The sequence below is a fragment of the Ascaphus truei genome, chromosome 15, assembly GCF_040206685.1.
Source record: "Ascaphus truei isolate aAscTru1 chromosome 15, aAscTru1.hap1, whole genome shotgun sequence".
In the NCBI taxonomy this organism is placed as follows: Eukaryota; Metazoa; Chordata; class Amphibia; order Anura; family Ascaphidae; genus Ascaphus; species Ascaphus truei.
Window position 1 is genome coordinate 6,882,828 of NC_134497.1, and position 20,273 is coordinate 6,903,100.

At 52.2% G+C, this 20,273-nt stretch overlaps 1 protein-coding gene across 3 annotated transcripts in view; it reads right to left on the bottom strand.

The window, feature by feature from the left end:
- Positions 1-548: 548 nt before the first annotated feature.
- The window catches only part of TAF4 (TATA-box binding protein associated factor 4), a 67,175-nt gene continuing 47,450 nt past the window's right edge, over positions 549-20,273 (bottom strand). For all 3 annotated transcript variants that reach the window (XM_075571400.1, XM_075571402.1, XM_075571399.1), the window contains one exon: positions 549-2,501. In XM_075571400.1, the coding sequence (XP_075427515.1) occupies positions 2,334-2,501 (168 nt within the window). In that variant the 3' untranslated portion in view covers positions 549-2,333. The remainder of the gene's footprint in view (positions 2,502-20,273) is intronic.

Consider the following 20,273-nt stretch of genomic DNA (forward strand, 5'->3'; position numbering starts at 1 on the left):
TGTCCCAGTCCTTTGTATTGAAATGCCACCGATTGCTTCCTTTAAATCATAGTAGGAACACCGGTTTTAACTTGGAAGTGCTAGGACTGCTATTGCCAAACAGAAAAGGAGCGATTTCCCCCCCCTCCCTCCTCCCCTTCCTCCCCCCCTAACTAACCTTCAGCGCTGAAACACTTTCATTTCAGCTCCAGGGACCCGCTGGTTTACAAGACACTGACGGGTGAAGTTACTTCCTGGTTTTTAAAGGGGATTTACATTACCATCCAATAGGAAGCTACAACCGGTAATGTTGCAGCTTCCTATTGGCCTGATAATTGGCAGCCATTTTGTTTTTCCCTTGCAGGATTATTTAACGTGCTAAGTATCTCGAGAACAACGGCGTCCCCCCACAGCAAACTATAGTGGTGCTTGGCTCAGGTTAAAGGGGGGAAGGGGGAAACGGTAGAAGGAAACTGCTCCTTCAATTGGGTTTCCAGACAGAAAATCCATGCGCGTTTCAGAATTGGATTTCCCTCAAGAGCAGGAAGTAAAAAAAAAAACAGACGCGATACAGATAAATTCGTTTTTAATAAAGGAGTTAATTTTCTTTCAATCCTATATAAAACAATAGCAATTAAAAACTTCATTTTTTTTTTTAAAGTAAAATATTTACATATGAACAAGTAACTGTGCAAAATGTACATGAAAACAAAATGGAAAGACAAGATCTGCTGGGGGGAAAAAAAAGATGGGAGAAGAAAACAAAATAAAAAAAAAAAGGATGTAACAGCCGTCTGATAAAAATACTGACCAGAGTTCAGTGTCCAAGGCAGAGAGATTTCAGTAATAAGAGGGGGGTTTCGATGCACACAGCCAGACTATATACACAGAAAAGTATTACCAATTAACAATTTATTACAGTAACCTCTGAAAATATAAAGAACCAATTAGTATATTTGTTTTTGTAATAAAAAAATAGGTACAAAGAAGGGACTTTGCGGTGGCGACCGTTTAAAGATCAACCCCAGAGCTTGCATACGGTTTATTAGCAAAATAATTATGGTTTCACAGAGCAATTTGTTGCAGATGGGAGATACCTTTTTTTGTTGTTGTTTCCCCCCTGTATTATGTGCCAAAAAGTGATCTATAGTAACTACCAAAATACATCAAGCGGGATTAGGGGGTTCACCATTTGATTTCCAGAACGGTTTCCATCATGATGTGAATTATCTTAAATTAACCCTTTCTATGCAAGAGACGTTTTTTTCTGCCTTGTTTTTCCGTCTGCAGTCTCCGGTAGAGAGAGGGCCAATCTTTCAACCTAGATAAAAACCAATCAAATAAAAACCAACAGTGCAAGTAAAATATATATTTATGACATATATATACTTTGTCCTCCTTTTCTTAAAAAAAAAAAAATCTTTGCATGTGTCCACACATTACAGCGTTACAAACAGAAAAACACATAGAATTGCATTGGTTGTATTGTATTTTTTCGTACAGATTTAAAAAAAAATAAAAAAAAAAAAAAAGACCAATTAAAAACTTTATGATAAATGAGAATTAAAAACGGAGGTCAATCTGGATAAAAATGAACGTGAGCCGCATTGCCGACGGATGTCCTATGACGCGGGATTCTCTAGCGGTAAAAAAAAGTGTTAAAAGCAGATAAACCGATAAATACGATCGGGGGTTTAGGTTTGCTCTGCCATCTGAAAAGAAGAAGGAAAAAAAAGGACGCACCGACCATTAACCCCACCCCTGCCAGGGGGCAAGTGCAGGCAACGCTGGCAGGGAAAGGGTTAAAAAAAACAGGTATTAAAATGCAATAGAGTTCCCATTCACAGATGAGAAATACGTTGTGATTGTGTTGAAACCACGCAAATAAGAATCCACGTTCAATAAAAATGCACGGCGGGCCAGCTAATATTTTGCTAACCATTGCGATCACTCTGTATATGGCTTCCTTGGCAGAGTTTCTGAAGGTGGGGTTAAAAAAAAATGTCCATCCAGAATATCCGCTTGTCTCTTGCTGGGGTCCTCGCTGGTCGGGAGATATGATTTTGGCGTCTTGATGGGATGTTTTATAAACCGGAGTATAAAACAGGTTTTTGTTGAAATTAGCCTTTTTTGAAAGTATGAGCGGGGAGTGGAAAGGGGGAGCGGGGGGGGGGGAGGGGGGTGATTGTGGTTTGCTCTTAAACAATTACCATCGCAAACAAACAAAAATAAAAAATAAAAAGGCAAGGAATCTGCAAATATATAAAATTGTCCCCGGGGGTCTTCGTTGCAAAACAAAAATACCTTGATCTTTTCCATTTTTGTTATTGAGTTTTTTTTTGTTTTTTTGTTTTTCACTTAAGGAATGCTTTGTATAGCAATAGTGAATGGCTTGTCTCTCTCTCGTTCTCCAAACAAAATATGAGGTCCCTGAGATTGACCCGCGTTATCCTTTGTCTTGTGAACTGTCTGCTGTTCCCCCCGCCGGAGCTGCCCGCTGTTGCTGTACTTGTGCTGGATGACTGCGGAAGCAGGAGAAAAAGATGGTGAGCGAAAGGGGTTAAATCCTGCTTAGATTAGTGTCAAACGCCCACAACCCCCTGCAAGCGCAAGCCCCAAATCCACCACATCATATATATTGTGTCAAAGAGTGCGCAACTAGGAGCGTGCCCTGTATAGGACAAAAGACGAGACACAACCAGCGCTCCGTCCGTTAGACGGGGTGTGAGAGCTTGTTGCAGGTGCAGCTGTGTTGGGTCGCACAGATGGGCCAGCACCGTGACGTGGCTGCAAGATTAAAATTCTTTGTCCAAAGAATTGAACTAAATGACCCCTGCTTGTGAGAAGCTAAACAGATAAGTATTTAGCTATATAATAATGTCACGTTGGATGTAGCACTGAGGCTTTTTGTCTTTTGTCATTTACATTAGTGTCTGACTGGTGGGAAATGGGCCCATTTCAAGGACAAAACACAATGTTAACTCATGCATAGATTTGCCGACAGACAGACAGACAGGCACACTCTCACAGACAGGCAGACAGGCACACTCTCACAGACAGACAGGCACACTCTCACAGACAGACAGACAGACAGGCACACTCTCACAGACAGACAGACAGGCACACTCTCACAGACAGACAGACAGACAGGCACACTCTCACAGACAGACAGACAGACAGGCACACTCTCACAGACAGACAGACAGACAGGCACACTCTCACAGACAGACAGACAGACAGGCACACTCTCACAGACAGACAGACAGACAGGCACACTCTCACAGACAGACAGACAGACAGGCACACTCTCACAGACAGGCAGACAGGCACACTCTCACAGACAGGCAGACAGGCACACTCTCACAGACAGGCAGACAGGCACACTCTCACAGACAGGCAGACAGGCACACTCTCACAGACAGACAGGCACACTCTCACAGACAGACAGGCACACTCTCACAGACAGACAGGCACACTCTCACAGACAGACAGGCACACTCTCACAGACAGACAGGCACACTCTCACAGACAGGCACACTCTCACAGACAGGCACACTCTCACAGACAGACAGGCACACTCTCACAGACAGACAGGCACACTCTCACAGACAGACAGGCACACTCTCACAGACAGGCACACTCTCACAGACAGACACACTCTCACAGACAGACAGGCACACTCTCACAGACAGACAGGCACACTCTCACAGACAGACAGGCACACTCTCACAGACAGACAGGCACACTCTCACAGACAGACAGGCACACTCTCACAGACAGACAGGCACACTCTCACAGACAGACAGGCACACTCTCACAGACAGACAGGCACACTCTCACAGACAGACAGGCACACTCTCACAGACAGACAGGCACACTCTCACAGACAGACAGGCACACTCTCACAGACAGACAGGCACACTCTCACAGACAGACAGGCACACTCTCACAGACAGACAGGCACACTCTCACAGACAGACAGACACACTCTCACAGACAGACAGGCACACTCTCACAGACAGACAGACAGGCACACTCTCACAGACAGACAGACAGGCACACTCTCACAGACAGACAGACAGGCACACTCTCACAGACAGACAGGCACACTCTCACAGACAGACAGGCACACTCTCACAGACAGGCACACTCTCACAGACAGACAGACAGACAGGCACACTCTCACAGACAGACAGACAGGCACACTCTCACAGACAGACAGACAGACAGGCACACTCTCACAGACAGACAGACAGACAGGCACACTCTCACAGACAGACAGACAGACAGGCACACTCTCACAGACAGACAGACAGACAGGCACACTCTCACAGACAGACAGACAGACACACTCTCACAGACAGACAGACAGGCACACTCTCACAGACAGACAGACAGGCACACTCTCACAGACAGACAGGCACACTCTCACAGACAGACAGGCACACTCTCACAGACAGACAGGCACACTCTCACAGACAGACAGGCACACTCTCACAGACAGACAGGCACACTCTCACAGACAGACAGGCACACTCTCACAGACAGACAGGCACACTCTCACAGACAGACAGGCACACTCTCACAGACAGACAGGCACACTCTCACAGACAGACAGGCACACTCTCACAGACAGACAGGCACACTCTCACAGACAGACAGGCACACTCTCACAGACAGACAGGCACACTCTCACAGACAGACAGGCACACTCTCACAGACAGGCACACTCTCACAGACAGGCACACTCTCACAGACAGGCACACTCTCACAGACAGACAGGCACACTCTCACAGACAGACAGGCACACTCTCACAGACAGACAGGCACACTCTCACAGACAGACAGGCACACTCTCACAGACAGACAGGCACACTCTCACAGACAGACAGGCACACTCTCACAGACAGACAGGCACACTCTCACAGACAGACAGGCACACTCTCACAGACAGACAGGCACACTCTCACAGACAGACAGGCACACTCTCACAGACAGACAGGCACACTCTCACAGACAGACAGGCACACTCTCACAGACAGACAGGCACACTCTCACAGACAGACAGGCACACTCTCACAGACAGACAGGCACACTCTCACAGACAGACAGGCACACTCTCACAGACAGACAGGCACACTCTCACAGACAGACAGGCACACTCTCACAGACAGACAGGCACACTCTCACAGACAGACAGGCACACTCTCACAGACAGACAGGCACACTCTCACAGACAGACAGGCACACTCTCACAGACAGACAGGCACACTCTCACAGACAGACAGGCACACTCTCACAGACAGACAGGCACACTCTCACAGACAGACACACTCTCACAGACAGGCACACTCTCACAGACAGGCACACTCTCACAGACAGACAGACACACTCTCACAGACAGACACACTCTCACAGACAGGCATACTCTCACAGACAGGCACACTCTCACAGACAGGCACACTCTCACAGACAGGCACACTCTCACAGACAGGCACACTCTCACAGACAGGCACACTCTCACAGACAGGCACACTCTCACAGACAGGCACACTCTCACAGACAGGCACACTCTCACAGACAGACAGGCACACTCTCACAGACAGACAGGCACACTCTCACAGACAGACAGGCACATTCTCACAGACAGACAGGCACACTCTCACAGACAGGCACACTCTCACAGACAGGCACACTCTCACAGACAGGCACACTCTCACAGACAGACAGGCACACTCTCACAGACAGACAGGCACACTCTCACAGACAGACAGGCACACTCTCACAGACAGACAGGCACACTCTCACAGACAGACAGGCACACTCTCACAGACAGACAGGCACACTCTCACAGACAGACAGGCACACTCTCACAGACAGACAGGCACACTCTCACAGACAGACAGGCACACTCTCACAGACAGACAGGCACACTCTCACAGACAGACAGGCACACTCTCACAGACAGACAGGCACACTCTCACAGACAGGCACACTCTCACAGACAGACACACTCTCTCACAGACAGACACACTCTCTCACAGACAGACACACTCTCACAGACAGACAGGCACACTCTCACAGACAGACAGGCACACTCTCACAGACAGACAGGCACACTCTCACAGACAGACAGGCACACTCTCACAGACAGACAGGCACACTCTCACAGACAGACAGGCACACTCTCACAGACAGACAGGCACACTCTCACAGACAGGCACACTCTCACAGACAGACAGGCACACTCTCACAGACAGACAGGCACACTCTCACAGACAGACAGGCACACTCTCACAGACAGACAGGCACATTCTCACAGACAGACAGGCACACTCTCACAGACAGGCACACTCTCACAGACAGGCACACTCTCACAGACAGACAGGCACACTCTCACAGACAGACAGGCACACTCTCACAGACAGACAGGCACACTCTCACAGACAGACAGGCACACTCTCACAGACAGACAGGCACACTCTCACAGACAGACAGGCACACTCTCACAGACAGACAGGCACACTCTCACAGACAGACAGGCACACTCTCACAGACAGACAGGCACACTCTCACAGACAGACAGGCACACTCTCACAGACAGACAGGCACACTCTCACAGACAGACAGGCACACTCTCACAGACAGACAGGCACACTCTCACAGACAGAGAGGCACACTCTCACAGACAGAGAGGCACACTCTCACAGACAGGCACACTCTCACAGACAGGCACACTCTCTCACAGACAGACACACTCTCTCACAGACAGACACACTCTCTCACAGACAGACAGGCACACTCTCACAGACAGACAGGCACACTCTCACAGACAGACAGGCACACTCTCACAGACAGACAGGCACACTCTCACAGACAGACAGGCACACTCTCACAGACAGACAGGCACACTCTCACAGACAGACAGGCACACTCTCACAGACAGGCACACTCTCACAGACAGGCACACTCTCACAGACAGACAGGCACACTCTCACAGACAGACAGGCACACTCTCACAGACAGACAGGCACACTCTCACAGACAGACAGGCACACTCTCACAGACAGACAGGCACACTCTCACAGACAGAGAGGCACACTCTCACAGACAGAGAGGCACACTCTCACAGACAGAGAGGCACACTCTCACAGACAGACACACTCTCTCACAGACAGACACACTCTCTCACAGACAGACACACTCTCTCACAGACAGACACACTCTCTCACAGACAGACACACTCTCTCACAGACAGACACACTCTCTCACAGACAGGCACACTCTCACAGACAGGCACACTCTCACAGACAGGCACACTCTCACAGACAGGCACACTCTCACAGACAGGCACACTCTCACAGACAGGCACACTCTCACAGACAGGCACACTCTCACAGACAGACACACTCTCACAGACAGACACACTCTCACAGACAGACAGGCACACTCTCACAGACAGACAGGCACACTCTCACAGACAGACAGGCACACTCTCACAGACAGACAGGCACACTCTCACAGACAGACAGGCACACTCTCACAGACAGACAGGCACACTCTCACAGACAGACAGGCACACTCTCACAGACAGGCACACTCTCACAGACAGACACACTCTCTCACAGACAGGCACACTCTCACAGACAGACAGGCACATTCTCACAGACAGACAGGCACACTCTCACAGACAGACAGGCACACTCTCACAGACAGGCACACTCTCACAGACAGGCACACTCTCACAGACAGGCACACTCTCACAGACAGGCACACTCTCACAGACAGGCACACTCTCACAGACAGGCACACTCTCACAGACAGGCACACTCTCACAGACAGGCACACTCTCACAGACAGACACACTCTCACAGACAGACACACTCTCACAGACAGACAGGCACACTCTCACAGACAGACAGGCACACTCTCACAGACAGACAGGCACACTCTCACAGACAGACAGGCACACTCTCACAGACAGACAGGCACACTCTCACAGACAGACAGGCACACTCTCACAGACAGACAGGCACACTCTCACAGACAGACAGGCACACTCTCACAGACAGACAGGCACACTCTCACAGACAGACAGGCACACTCTCACAGACAGACAGGCACACTCTCACAGACAGACAGGCACACTCTCACAGACAGACAGGCACACTCTCACAGACAGGCACACTCTCACAGACAGGCACACTCTCACAGACAGGCACACTCTCACAGACAGGCACACTCTCACAGACAGGCACACTCTCACAGACAGGCACACTCTCACAGACAGGCACACTCTCACAGACAGGCACACTCTCACAGACAGGCACACTCTCACAGACAGGCACACTCTCACAGACAGGCACACTCTCACAGACAGACAGGCACACTCTCACAGACAGACAGGCACACTCTCACAGACAGACAGGCACACTCTCACAGACAGACAGGCACACTCTCACAGACAGACAGGCACACTCTCACAGACAGACAGGCACACTCTCACAGACAGACAGGCACACTCTCACAGACAGACAGGCACACTCTCACAGACAGACAGGCACACTCTCACAGACAGACAGGCACACTCTCACAGACAGAGAGGCACACTCTCACAGACAGAGAGGCACACTCTCACAGACAGACACACTCTCTCACAGACAGACACACTCTCTCACAGACAGACACACTCTCTCACAGACAGACACACTCTCTCACAGACAGACACACTCTCTCACAGACAGACACACTCTCTCACAGACAGACACACTCTCTCACAGACAGGCACACTCTCTCACAGACAGGCACACTCTCTCACAGACAGGCACACTCTCTCACAGACAGGCACACTCTCACAGACAGGCACACTCTCACAGACAGGCACACTCTCACAGACAGGCACACTCTCACAGACAGACACACTCTCACAGACAGACAGGCACACTCTCACAGACAGACAGGCACACTCTCACAGACAGACAGGCACACTCTCACAGACAGACAGGCACACTCTCACAGACAGACAGGCACACTCTCACAGACAGACAGGCACACTCTCACAGACAGACAGGCACACTCTCACAGACAGGCACACTCTCACAGACAGACACACTCTCTCACAGACAGGCACACTCTCACAGACAGACAGGCACACTCTCACAGACAGACAGGCACACTCTCACAGACAGACAGGCACACTCTCACAGACAGACAGGCACACTCTCACAGACAGACAGGCACACTCTCACAGACAGGCACACTCTCACAGACAGGCACACTCTCACAGACAGGCACACTCTCACAGACAGGTACACTCTCACAGACAGGCACACTCTCACAGACAGGCACACTCTCACAGACAGGCACACTCTCACAGACAGGCACACTCTCACAGACAGGCACACTCTCACAGACAGACACACTCTCACAGACAGACACACTCTCACAGACAGACACACTCTCACAGACAGACAGGCACACTCTCACAGACAGACAGGCACACTCTCACAGACAGACAGGCACACTCTCACAGACAGACAGGCACACTCTCACAGACAGACAGGCACACTCTCACAGACAGACAGGCACACTCTCACAGACAGACAGGCACACTCTCACAGACAGACAGGCACACTCTCACAGACAGACAGGCACACTCTCACAGACAGACAGGCACACTCTCACAGACAGACAGGCACACTCTCACAGACAGACAGGCACACTCTCACAGACAGACAGGCACACTCTCACAGACAGACAGGCACACTCTCACAGACAGACAGGCACACTCTCACAGACAGACAGGCACACTCTCACAGACAGACAGGCACACTCTCACAGACAGACAGGCACACTCTCACAGACAGACAGGCACACTCTCACAGACAGACAGGCACACTCTCACAGACAGGCACACTCTCACAGACAGGCACACTCTCACAGACAGGCACACTCTCACAGACAGGCACACTCTCACAGACAGGCACACTCTCACAGACAGGCACACTCTCACAGACAGGCACACTCTCACAGACAGGCACACTCTCACAGACAGGCACAGACAGGCACACTCCCACAGACAGGCACACTCCCACAGACAGGCACACTCTCACAGACAGACAGGCACACTCTCACAGACAGACAGGCACACTCTCAAAGACAGACAGGCACACTCTCAAAGACAGACAGGCACACTCTCACAGACAGACAGGCACACTCTCACAGACAGGCACACTCTCACAGACAGGCACACTCTCACAGACAAGCACACTCTCACAGACAAGCACACTCTCACAGACAGGCACACTCTCACAGACAGACAGGCACACTCTCACAGACAGACAGGCACACTCTCACAGACAGACAGGCACACTCTCACAGACAGACAGGCACACTCTCACAGACAGACAGGCACACTCTCACAGACAGACAGGCACACTCTCACAGACAGACAGGCACACTCTCACAGACAGGCACACTCTCACAGACAGGCACACTCTCACAGACAGGCACATTCTCACAGACAGGCACACTCTCACAGACAGGCACACTCTCACAGACAGGCACACTCTCACAGACAGGCACACTCTCACAGACAGGCACACTCTCACAGACAGGCACACTCCCACAGACAGGCACACTCCCACAGACAGGCACACTCCCACAGACAGGCACACTCTCACAGACAGACAGGCACACTCTCACAGACAGACAGGCACACTCTCAAAGACAGACAGGCACACTCTCACAGACAGACAGGCACACTCTCACAGACAGGCACACTCTCACAGACAGGCACACTCTCACAGACAGACAGGCACACTCTCACAGACAGACAGGCACACTCTCACAGACAGACAGGCACACTCTCACAGACAGACAGGCACACTCTCACAGACAGACAGGCACACTCTCACAGACAGACAGGCACACTCTCACAGACAGACAGGCACACTCTCACAGACAGACAGGCACACTCTCACAGACAGACAGGCACACTCTCACAGACAGACACACTCTCACAGACAGACAGGCACACTCTCACAGACAGGCACACTCTCACAGACAGGCACACTCTCACAGACAGGCACACTCTCACAGACAGGCAGGCACACTCTCACAGACAGACAGGCACACTCTCACAGACAGACAGGCACACTCTCACAGACAGACAGACACACTCTCACAGACAGACAGACAGGCACACTCTCACAGACAGACAGACAGGCACACAGGCACACTCTCACAGACAGACAGGCACACTCTCACAGACAGACAGACAGACAGACAGGCACACTCTCACAGACAGACAGACAGACAGGCACACTCTCACAGACAGACAGACAGACAGACAGACAGGCACCCTCTCACAGACAGACAGGCACACTCTCACAGACAGACAGGCACACTCTCACAGACAGACAGGCACACTCTCACAGACAGACAGGCACACTCTCACAGACAGACAGGCACACTCTCACAGACAGACAGGCACACTCTCACAGACAGACAGGCACACTCTCACAGACAGACAGGCACACTCTCACAGACAGACAGGCACACTCTCACAGACAGACAGGCACACTCTCACAGACAGACACACTCTCACAGACAGACAGGCACACTCTCACAGACAGACAGACAGGCACACAGGCACTCTCTCACAGACAGACAGGCACACTCTCACAGACAGACAGACAGACAGGCACACTCTCACAGACAGACACACTCTCACAGACAGACAGGCACACTCTCACAGACAGACAGACAGACAGGCACACTCTCACAGACAGACAGACAGACAGGCACACTCTCACAGACAGACAGACAGACAGGCACACTCTCACAGACAGACAGACAGACAGGCACACTCTCACAGACAGACAGACAGACAGGCACACTCTCACAGACAGACAGACAGACAGACAGACAGACAGGCACACTCTCACAGACAGACAGACAGGCACACTCTCACAGACAGACAGACAGACAGGCACACTCTCACAGACAGACAGACAGGCACACTCTCACAGACAGACAGACAGGCACACTCTCACAGACAGACAGACAGGCACACTCTCACAGACAGACAGGCACACTCTCACAGACAGACAGGCACACTCTCACAGACAGACAGGCACACTCTCACAGACAGACACACTCTCACAGACAGACAGGCACACTCTCACAGACAGACAGGCACACTCTCACAGACAGACAGGCACACTCTCACAGACAGACAGGCACACTCTCACAGACAGACAGGCACACTCTCACAGACAGACAGGCACACTCTCACAGACAGACAGGCACACTCTCACAGACAGACAGGCACACTCTCACAGACAGACAGGCACACTCTCACAGACAGACAGGCACACTCTCACAGACAGACAGGCACACTCTCACAGACAGACAGGCACACTCTCACAGACAGACAGGCACACTCTCACAGACAGACAGGCACACTCTCACAGACAGACAGGCACACTCTCACAGACAGACAGGCACACTCTCACAGACAGACAGGCACACTCTCACAGACAGACAGGCACACTCTCACAGACAGACAGGCACACTCTCACAGACAGACAGGCACACTCTCACAGACAGGCACACTCTCACAGACAGGCACATTCTCACAGACAGGCACACTCTCACAGACAGGCACACTCTCACAGACAGGCACACTCCCACAGACAGGCACACTCTCACAGACAGGCACACTCTCACAGACAGGCACACTCTCACAGACAGACAGGCACACTCTCACAGACAGACAGGCACACTCTCACAGACAGACAGGCACACTCTCAAAGACAGACAGGCACACTCTCAAAGACAGACAGGCACACTCTCACAGACAGACAGGCACACTCTCACAGACAGACAGGCACACTCTCACAGACAGACAGGCACACTCTCACAGACAGACAGGCACACTCTCACAGACAGACAGGCACACTCTCACAGACAGACAGGCACACTCTCACAGACAGACAGGCACACTCTCACAGACAGACAGGCACACTCTCACAGACAGGCACACTCTCACAGACAGGCACACTCACAGACAGGCACATTCTCACAGACAGGCACACTCTCACAGACAGGCACACTCTCACAGACAGGCACACTCTCACAGACAGGCACACTCTCACAGACAGGCACACTCCCACAGACAGGCACACTCTCACAGACAGGCACACTCTCACAGACAGGCACACTCTCACAGACAGACAGGCACACTCTCACAGACAGACAGGCACACTCTCACAGACAGACAGGCACACTCTCACAGACAGACAGGCACACTCTCAAAGACAGACAGGCACACTCTCACAGACAGACAGGCACACTCTCACAGACAGACAGGCACACTCTCACAGACAGGCACACTCTCACAGACAGGCACACTCTCACAGACAGGCACACTCTCACAGACAGACAGGCACACTCTCACAGACAGACAGGCACACTCTCACAGACAGACAGGCACACTCTCACAGACAGACAGGCACACTCTCACAGACAGACAGGCACACTCTCACAGACAGACAGGCACACTCTCACAGACAGACAGGCACACTCTCACAGACAGACAGGCACACTCTCACAGACAGACAGGCACACTCTCACAGACAGGCACACTCTCACAGACAGGCACACTCTCACAGACAGGCACATTCTCACAGACAGGCACACTCTCACAGACAGGCACACTCTCACAGACAGGCACACTCTCACAGACAGGCACACTCCCACAGACAGGCACACTCTCACAGACAGACAGGCACACTCTCACAGACAGACAGGCACACTCTCACAGACAGACAGGCACACTCTCACAGACAGACAGGCACACTCTCACAGACAGACAGGCACACTCTCAAAGACAGACAGGCACACTCTCACAGACAGACAGGCACACTCTCACAGACAGACAGGCACACTCTCACAGACAGACAGGCACACTCTCACAGACAGACAGGCACACTCTCACAGACAGACAGGCACACTCTCACAGACAGACAGGCACACTCTCACAGACAGACAGGCACACTCTCACAGACAGACAGGCACACTCTCACAGACAGGCACACTCTCACAGACAGGCACACTCTCACAGACAGGCACATTCTCACAGACAGGCACACTCTCACAGACAGGCACACTCTCACAGACAGGCACACTCTCACAGACAGGCACACTCTCACAGACAGGCACACTCCCACAGACAGGCACACTCTCACAGACAGGCACACTCTCACAGACAGGCACACTCTCACAGACAGACAGGCACACTCTCACAGACAGACAGGCACACTCTCACAGACAGACAGGCACACTCTCACAGACAGACAGGCACACTCTCAAAGACAGACAGGCACACTCTCACAGACAGACAGGCACACTCTCACAGACAGACAGGCACACTCTCACAGACAGGCACACTCTCACAGACAGGCACACTCTCACAGACAGGCACACTCTCACAGACACAGGCACACTCTCACAGACAGACAGGCACACTCTCACAGACAGACAGGCACACTCTCACAGACAGACAGGCACACTCTCACAGACAGACAGGCACACTCTCACAGACAGACAGGCACACTCTCACAGACAGACAGGCACACTCTCACAGACAGACAGACACACTCTCACAGACAGACACACTCTCACAGACAGACAGGCACACTCTCACAGACAGACAGGCACACTCTCACAGACAGACAGGCACACTCTCACAGACAGGCACACTCTCACAGACAGGCACACTCTCACAGACAGGCAGGCACACTCTCACAGACAGACAGGCACACTCTCACAGACAGACAGGCACACTCTCACAGACAGACAGACACACTCTCACAGACAGACAGACAGGCACACTCTCACAGACAGACAGACAGGCACACAGGCACACTCTCACAGACAGACAGGCACACTCTCACAGACAGACAGACAGACAGACAGACAGACAGGCACACTCTCACAGACAGACAGACAGACAGGCACACTCTCACAGACAGACAGACAGACAGACAGACAGGCACACTCTCACAGACAGACAGACAGGCACACTCTCACAGACAGACAGGCACACTCTCACAGACAGACAGGCACACTCTCACAGACAGACAGGCACACTCTCACAGACAGACAGGCACACTCTCACAGACAGACAGACAGGCACACTCTCACAGACAGACAGGCACACTCTCACAGACAGACAGGCACACTCTCACAGACAGACAGGCACACTCTCACAGACAGACACACTCTCACAGACAGACAGGCACACTCTCACAGACAGACAGACAGGCACACAGGCACTCTCTCACAGACAGACAGGCACACTCTCACAGACAGACAGACAGACAGGCACACTCTCACAGACAGACACACTCTCACAGACAGACAGGCACACTCTCACAGACAGACAGACAGACAGGCACACTCTCACAGACAGACAGACAGACAGACAGACAGACAGGCACACTCTCACAGACAGACAGACAGGCACACTCTCACAGACAGACAGACAGGCACACTCTCACAGACAGACAGACAGGCACACTCTCACAGACAGACAGACAGACAGGCACACTCTCACAGACAGACAGACAGACAGGCACACTCTCACAGACAGACAGACAGACAGACAGACAGACACACTCTCACAGACAGACAGACAGACAGGCACACTCTCACAGACAGACAGGCACACTCTCACAGACAGACAGGCACACTCTCACAGACAGACAGGCACACTCTCACAGACAGACAGGCACACTCTCACAGACAGGCACACTCTCACAGACAGGCACACTCTCACAGACAGACAGGCACACTCTCACAGACAGACAGGCACACTCTCACAGACAGACAGGCACACTCTCACAGACAGACAGGCACACTCTCACAGACAGACAGGCACACTCTCACAGACAGACAGGCACACTCTCACAGACAGACAGGCACACTCTCACAGACAGACAGGCACACTCTCACAGACAGACAGGCACACTCTCACAGACAGACAGGCACACTCTCACAGACAGACAGGCACACTCTCACAGACAGACAGGCACACTCTCACAGACAGACAGGCACACTCTCACAGACAGGCACACTCTCACAGACAGGCACACTCTCACAGACAGGCACACTCTCACAGACAGGCACACTCTCACAGACAGGCACACTCTCACAGACAGGCACACTCTCACAGACAGACACACTCTCACAGACAGACACACTCTCACAGACAGACACACTCTCACAGACAGACACACTCTCACAGACAGACACACTCTCACGACACTCTCACAGACAGACAGGCACACTCTCACAGACAGACAGGCACACTCTCACAGACAGACAGGCACACTCTCACAGACAGACAGGCACACTCTCACAGACAGACAGGCACACTCTCAAAGACAGACAGGCACACTCTCACAGACAGACAGGCACACTCTCACAGACAGACACACTCTCACAGACAGACAGGCACACTCTCACAGACAGACAGGCACACTCTCACAGACAGACACACTCTCACAGACAGACACACTCTCACAGACAGGCACACTCTCACAGACAGGCACACTCTCACAGACAGACACACTCTCACAGACAGACACACTCTCACAGACAGGCACACTCTCACAGACAGGCACACTCTCACAGACAGGCACACTCTCACAGACAGGCACACTCTCACAGACAGACAGACACACTCTCACAGACAGACAGGCACACTCTCACAGACAGACACACTCTCACAGACAGACAGGCACACTCTCACAGACAGGCACACTCTCACAGACAGGCACACTCTCACAGACAGGCACACTCTCACAGACATGCACACTCTCACAGACATGCACACTCTCACAGACATGCACACTCTCACAGACAGGCACACTCTCACAGACAGGCACACTCTCACAGACAGACACACTCTCACAGACAGACAGGCACACTCTCACAGACAGGCACACTCTCACAGACAGGCACACTCTCACAGACAGGCACACTCTCACAGACAGGCACACTCTCACAGACAGGCACACTCTCACAGACAGGCACACTCTCACAGACAGGCACACTCTGACAGACAGGCACACTCTGACAGACAGACAGGCACACTCTGACAGACAGACAGGCACACTCTGACAGACAGACAGGCACACTCTCACAGACAGACAGGCACACTCTCACAGACAGACACACTCTCACAGACAGACAGACACACTCTCACAGACAGACAGACACACTCTCACAGACAGACAGACACACTCTCACAGACAGACAGACAGACAGACACACTCTCACAGACAGACAGACAGACAGGCACACTCTCACAGACAGACAGACAGGCACACTCTCACAGACAGACAGACAGGCACACTCTCACAGACAGACAGACAGGCACACTCTCACAGACAGACAGACAGGCACACTCTCACAGACAGACAGACAGACAGACAGGCACACTCTCACAGACAGACAGACAGGCACACTCTCACAGACAGACAGACAGGCACACTCTCACAGACAGACAGACAGGCACACTCTCACAGACAGACAGACAGGCACACTCTCACAGACAGACAGACAGGCACACTCTCACAGACAGGCACACTCTCACAGACAGGCACACTCTCACAGACAGACAGACAGACAGACAGACAGGCACACTCTCACAGACAGACAGACAGGCACACTCTCACAGACAGGCACACTATCACAGACAGACAGACAGGCACACTCTCACAGACAGGCACACTCTCACAGACAGGCACACTCTCACAGACAGACAGGCACACTCTCACAGACAGACAGGCACACTCTCACAGACAGACAGACAGGCACACTCTCACAGACAGACAGGCACACTCTCACAGACAGACAGGCACACTCTCACAGACAGACAGGCACACTCTCACAGACAGACAGGCACACTCTCACAGACAGACAGGCACACTCTCACAGACAGACACACTCTCACAGACAGACAGGCACACTCTCACAGACAGACAGGCACACTCTCACAGACAGACACACTCTCACAGACAGACACACTCTCACAGACAGGCACACTCTCACAGACAGACACACTCTCACAGACAGACACACTCTCACAGACAGGCACACTCTCACAGACAGGCACACTCTCACAGACAGGCACACTCTCACAGACAGGCACACTCTCACAGACAGGCACACTCTCACAGACAGGCACACTCTCACAGACAGACAGACACACTCTCACAGACAGACAGGCACACTCTCACAGACAGACACACTCTCACAGACAGACAGGCACACTCTCACAGACAGGCACACTCTCACAGACAGGCACACTCTCACAGACAGGCACACTCTCACAGACAGGCACACTCTCACAGACATGCACACTCTCACAGACATGCACACTCTCACAGACAGGCACACTCTCACAGACAGGCACACTCTCACAGACAGACACACTCTCACAGACAGACAGGCACACTCTCACAGACAGGCAGACAGACAGACAGGCACACTCTCACAGACAGACAGACAGGCACACTCTCACAGACAGACAGACAGGCACACTCTCACAGACAGACAGACAGGCACACTCTCACAGACAGACAGACAGGCACACTCTCACAGACAGACAGACAGGCACACTCTCACAGACAGACAGACAGGCACACTCTCACAGACAGGCACACTCTCACAGACAGGCACACTCTCACAGACAGACAGACAGACAGACAGACAGGCACACTCTCACAGACAGACAGACAGGCACACTCTCACAGACAGGCACACTATCACAGACAGACAGACAGGCACACTCTCACAGACAGGCACACTCTCACAGACAGGCACACTCTCACAGACAGGCACACTCTCACAGACAGACAGACAGGCACACTCTCACAGACAGACAGACAGGCACACTCTCACAGACAGACAGACAGGCACACTCTCACAGACAGACAGACAGGCACACTCTCACAGACAGACAGACAGGCACACTCTCACAGACAGACAGACAGGCACACTCTCACAGACAGACAGACAGGCACACTCTCACAGACAGACAGACAGGCACACTCTCACAGACAGACAGACAGGCACACTCTCACAGACAGACAGGCACACTCTCACAGACAGACAGGCACACTCTCACAGACAGACAGGCACACTCTCACAGACAGACAGACAGACAGGCACACTCTCACAGACAGACAGACAGACAGGCACACTCTCACAGACAGACAGACAGGCACACTCTCACAGACAGACAGACAGACAGGCACACTCTCACAGACAGACAGACAGGCACACTCTCACAGACAGACAGACAGGCACACTCTCACAGACAGGCACACTCTCACAGACAGGCACACTCTCACAGACAGGCACACTCTCACAGACAGGCACACTCTCACAGACAGGCACACTCTCACAGACAGGCACACTCTCACAGACAGGCACACTCTCACAGACAGGCACACTCTCACAGACAGGCACACTCTGACAGACAGGCACACTCTGACAGACAGGCACACTCTGACAGACAGGCACACTCTGACAGACAGACAGGCACACTCTGACAGACAGACAGGCACACTCTGACAGACAGACAGGCACACTCTCACAGACAGACAGAGAGGCACACTCTCACAGACAGACAGGCACACTCTCACAGACAGACAGACAGGCACACTCTCACAGACAGGCACACTCTCACAGACAGGCACACTCTCACAGACAGGCACACTCTCACAGACAGGCACACTCTCAAGACAGACCGACAGACAGGCACACTCTCACAGACCGACAGACAGGCACACTCTCACAGACAGACAGACAGGCACACTCTCACAGACAGGCACACTCTCACAGACAGACAGACAGGCACACTCTCACAGACAGGCACACTCTCACAGACAGACAGACAGGCACACTCTCACAGACAGACAGGCACACTCTCACAGACAGGCACACTCTCACAGACAGACAGGCACACTCTCACAGACAGGCACACTCTCACAGACAGGCACACTCTCACAGACAGGCACACTCTCACAGACAGACAGACAGACAGACAGACAGGCACACTCTCACAGACAGGCACACTCTCACAGACAGGCACACTCTCACAGACAGACAGGCACACTCTCACAGACAGACAGGCACACTCTCACAGACAGACAGACAGGCACACTCTCACAGACAGACAGACAGGCACACTCTCACAGACAGACAGGCACACTCTC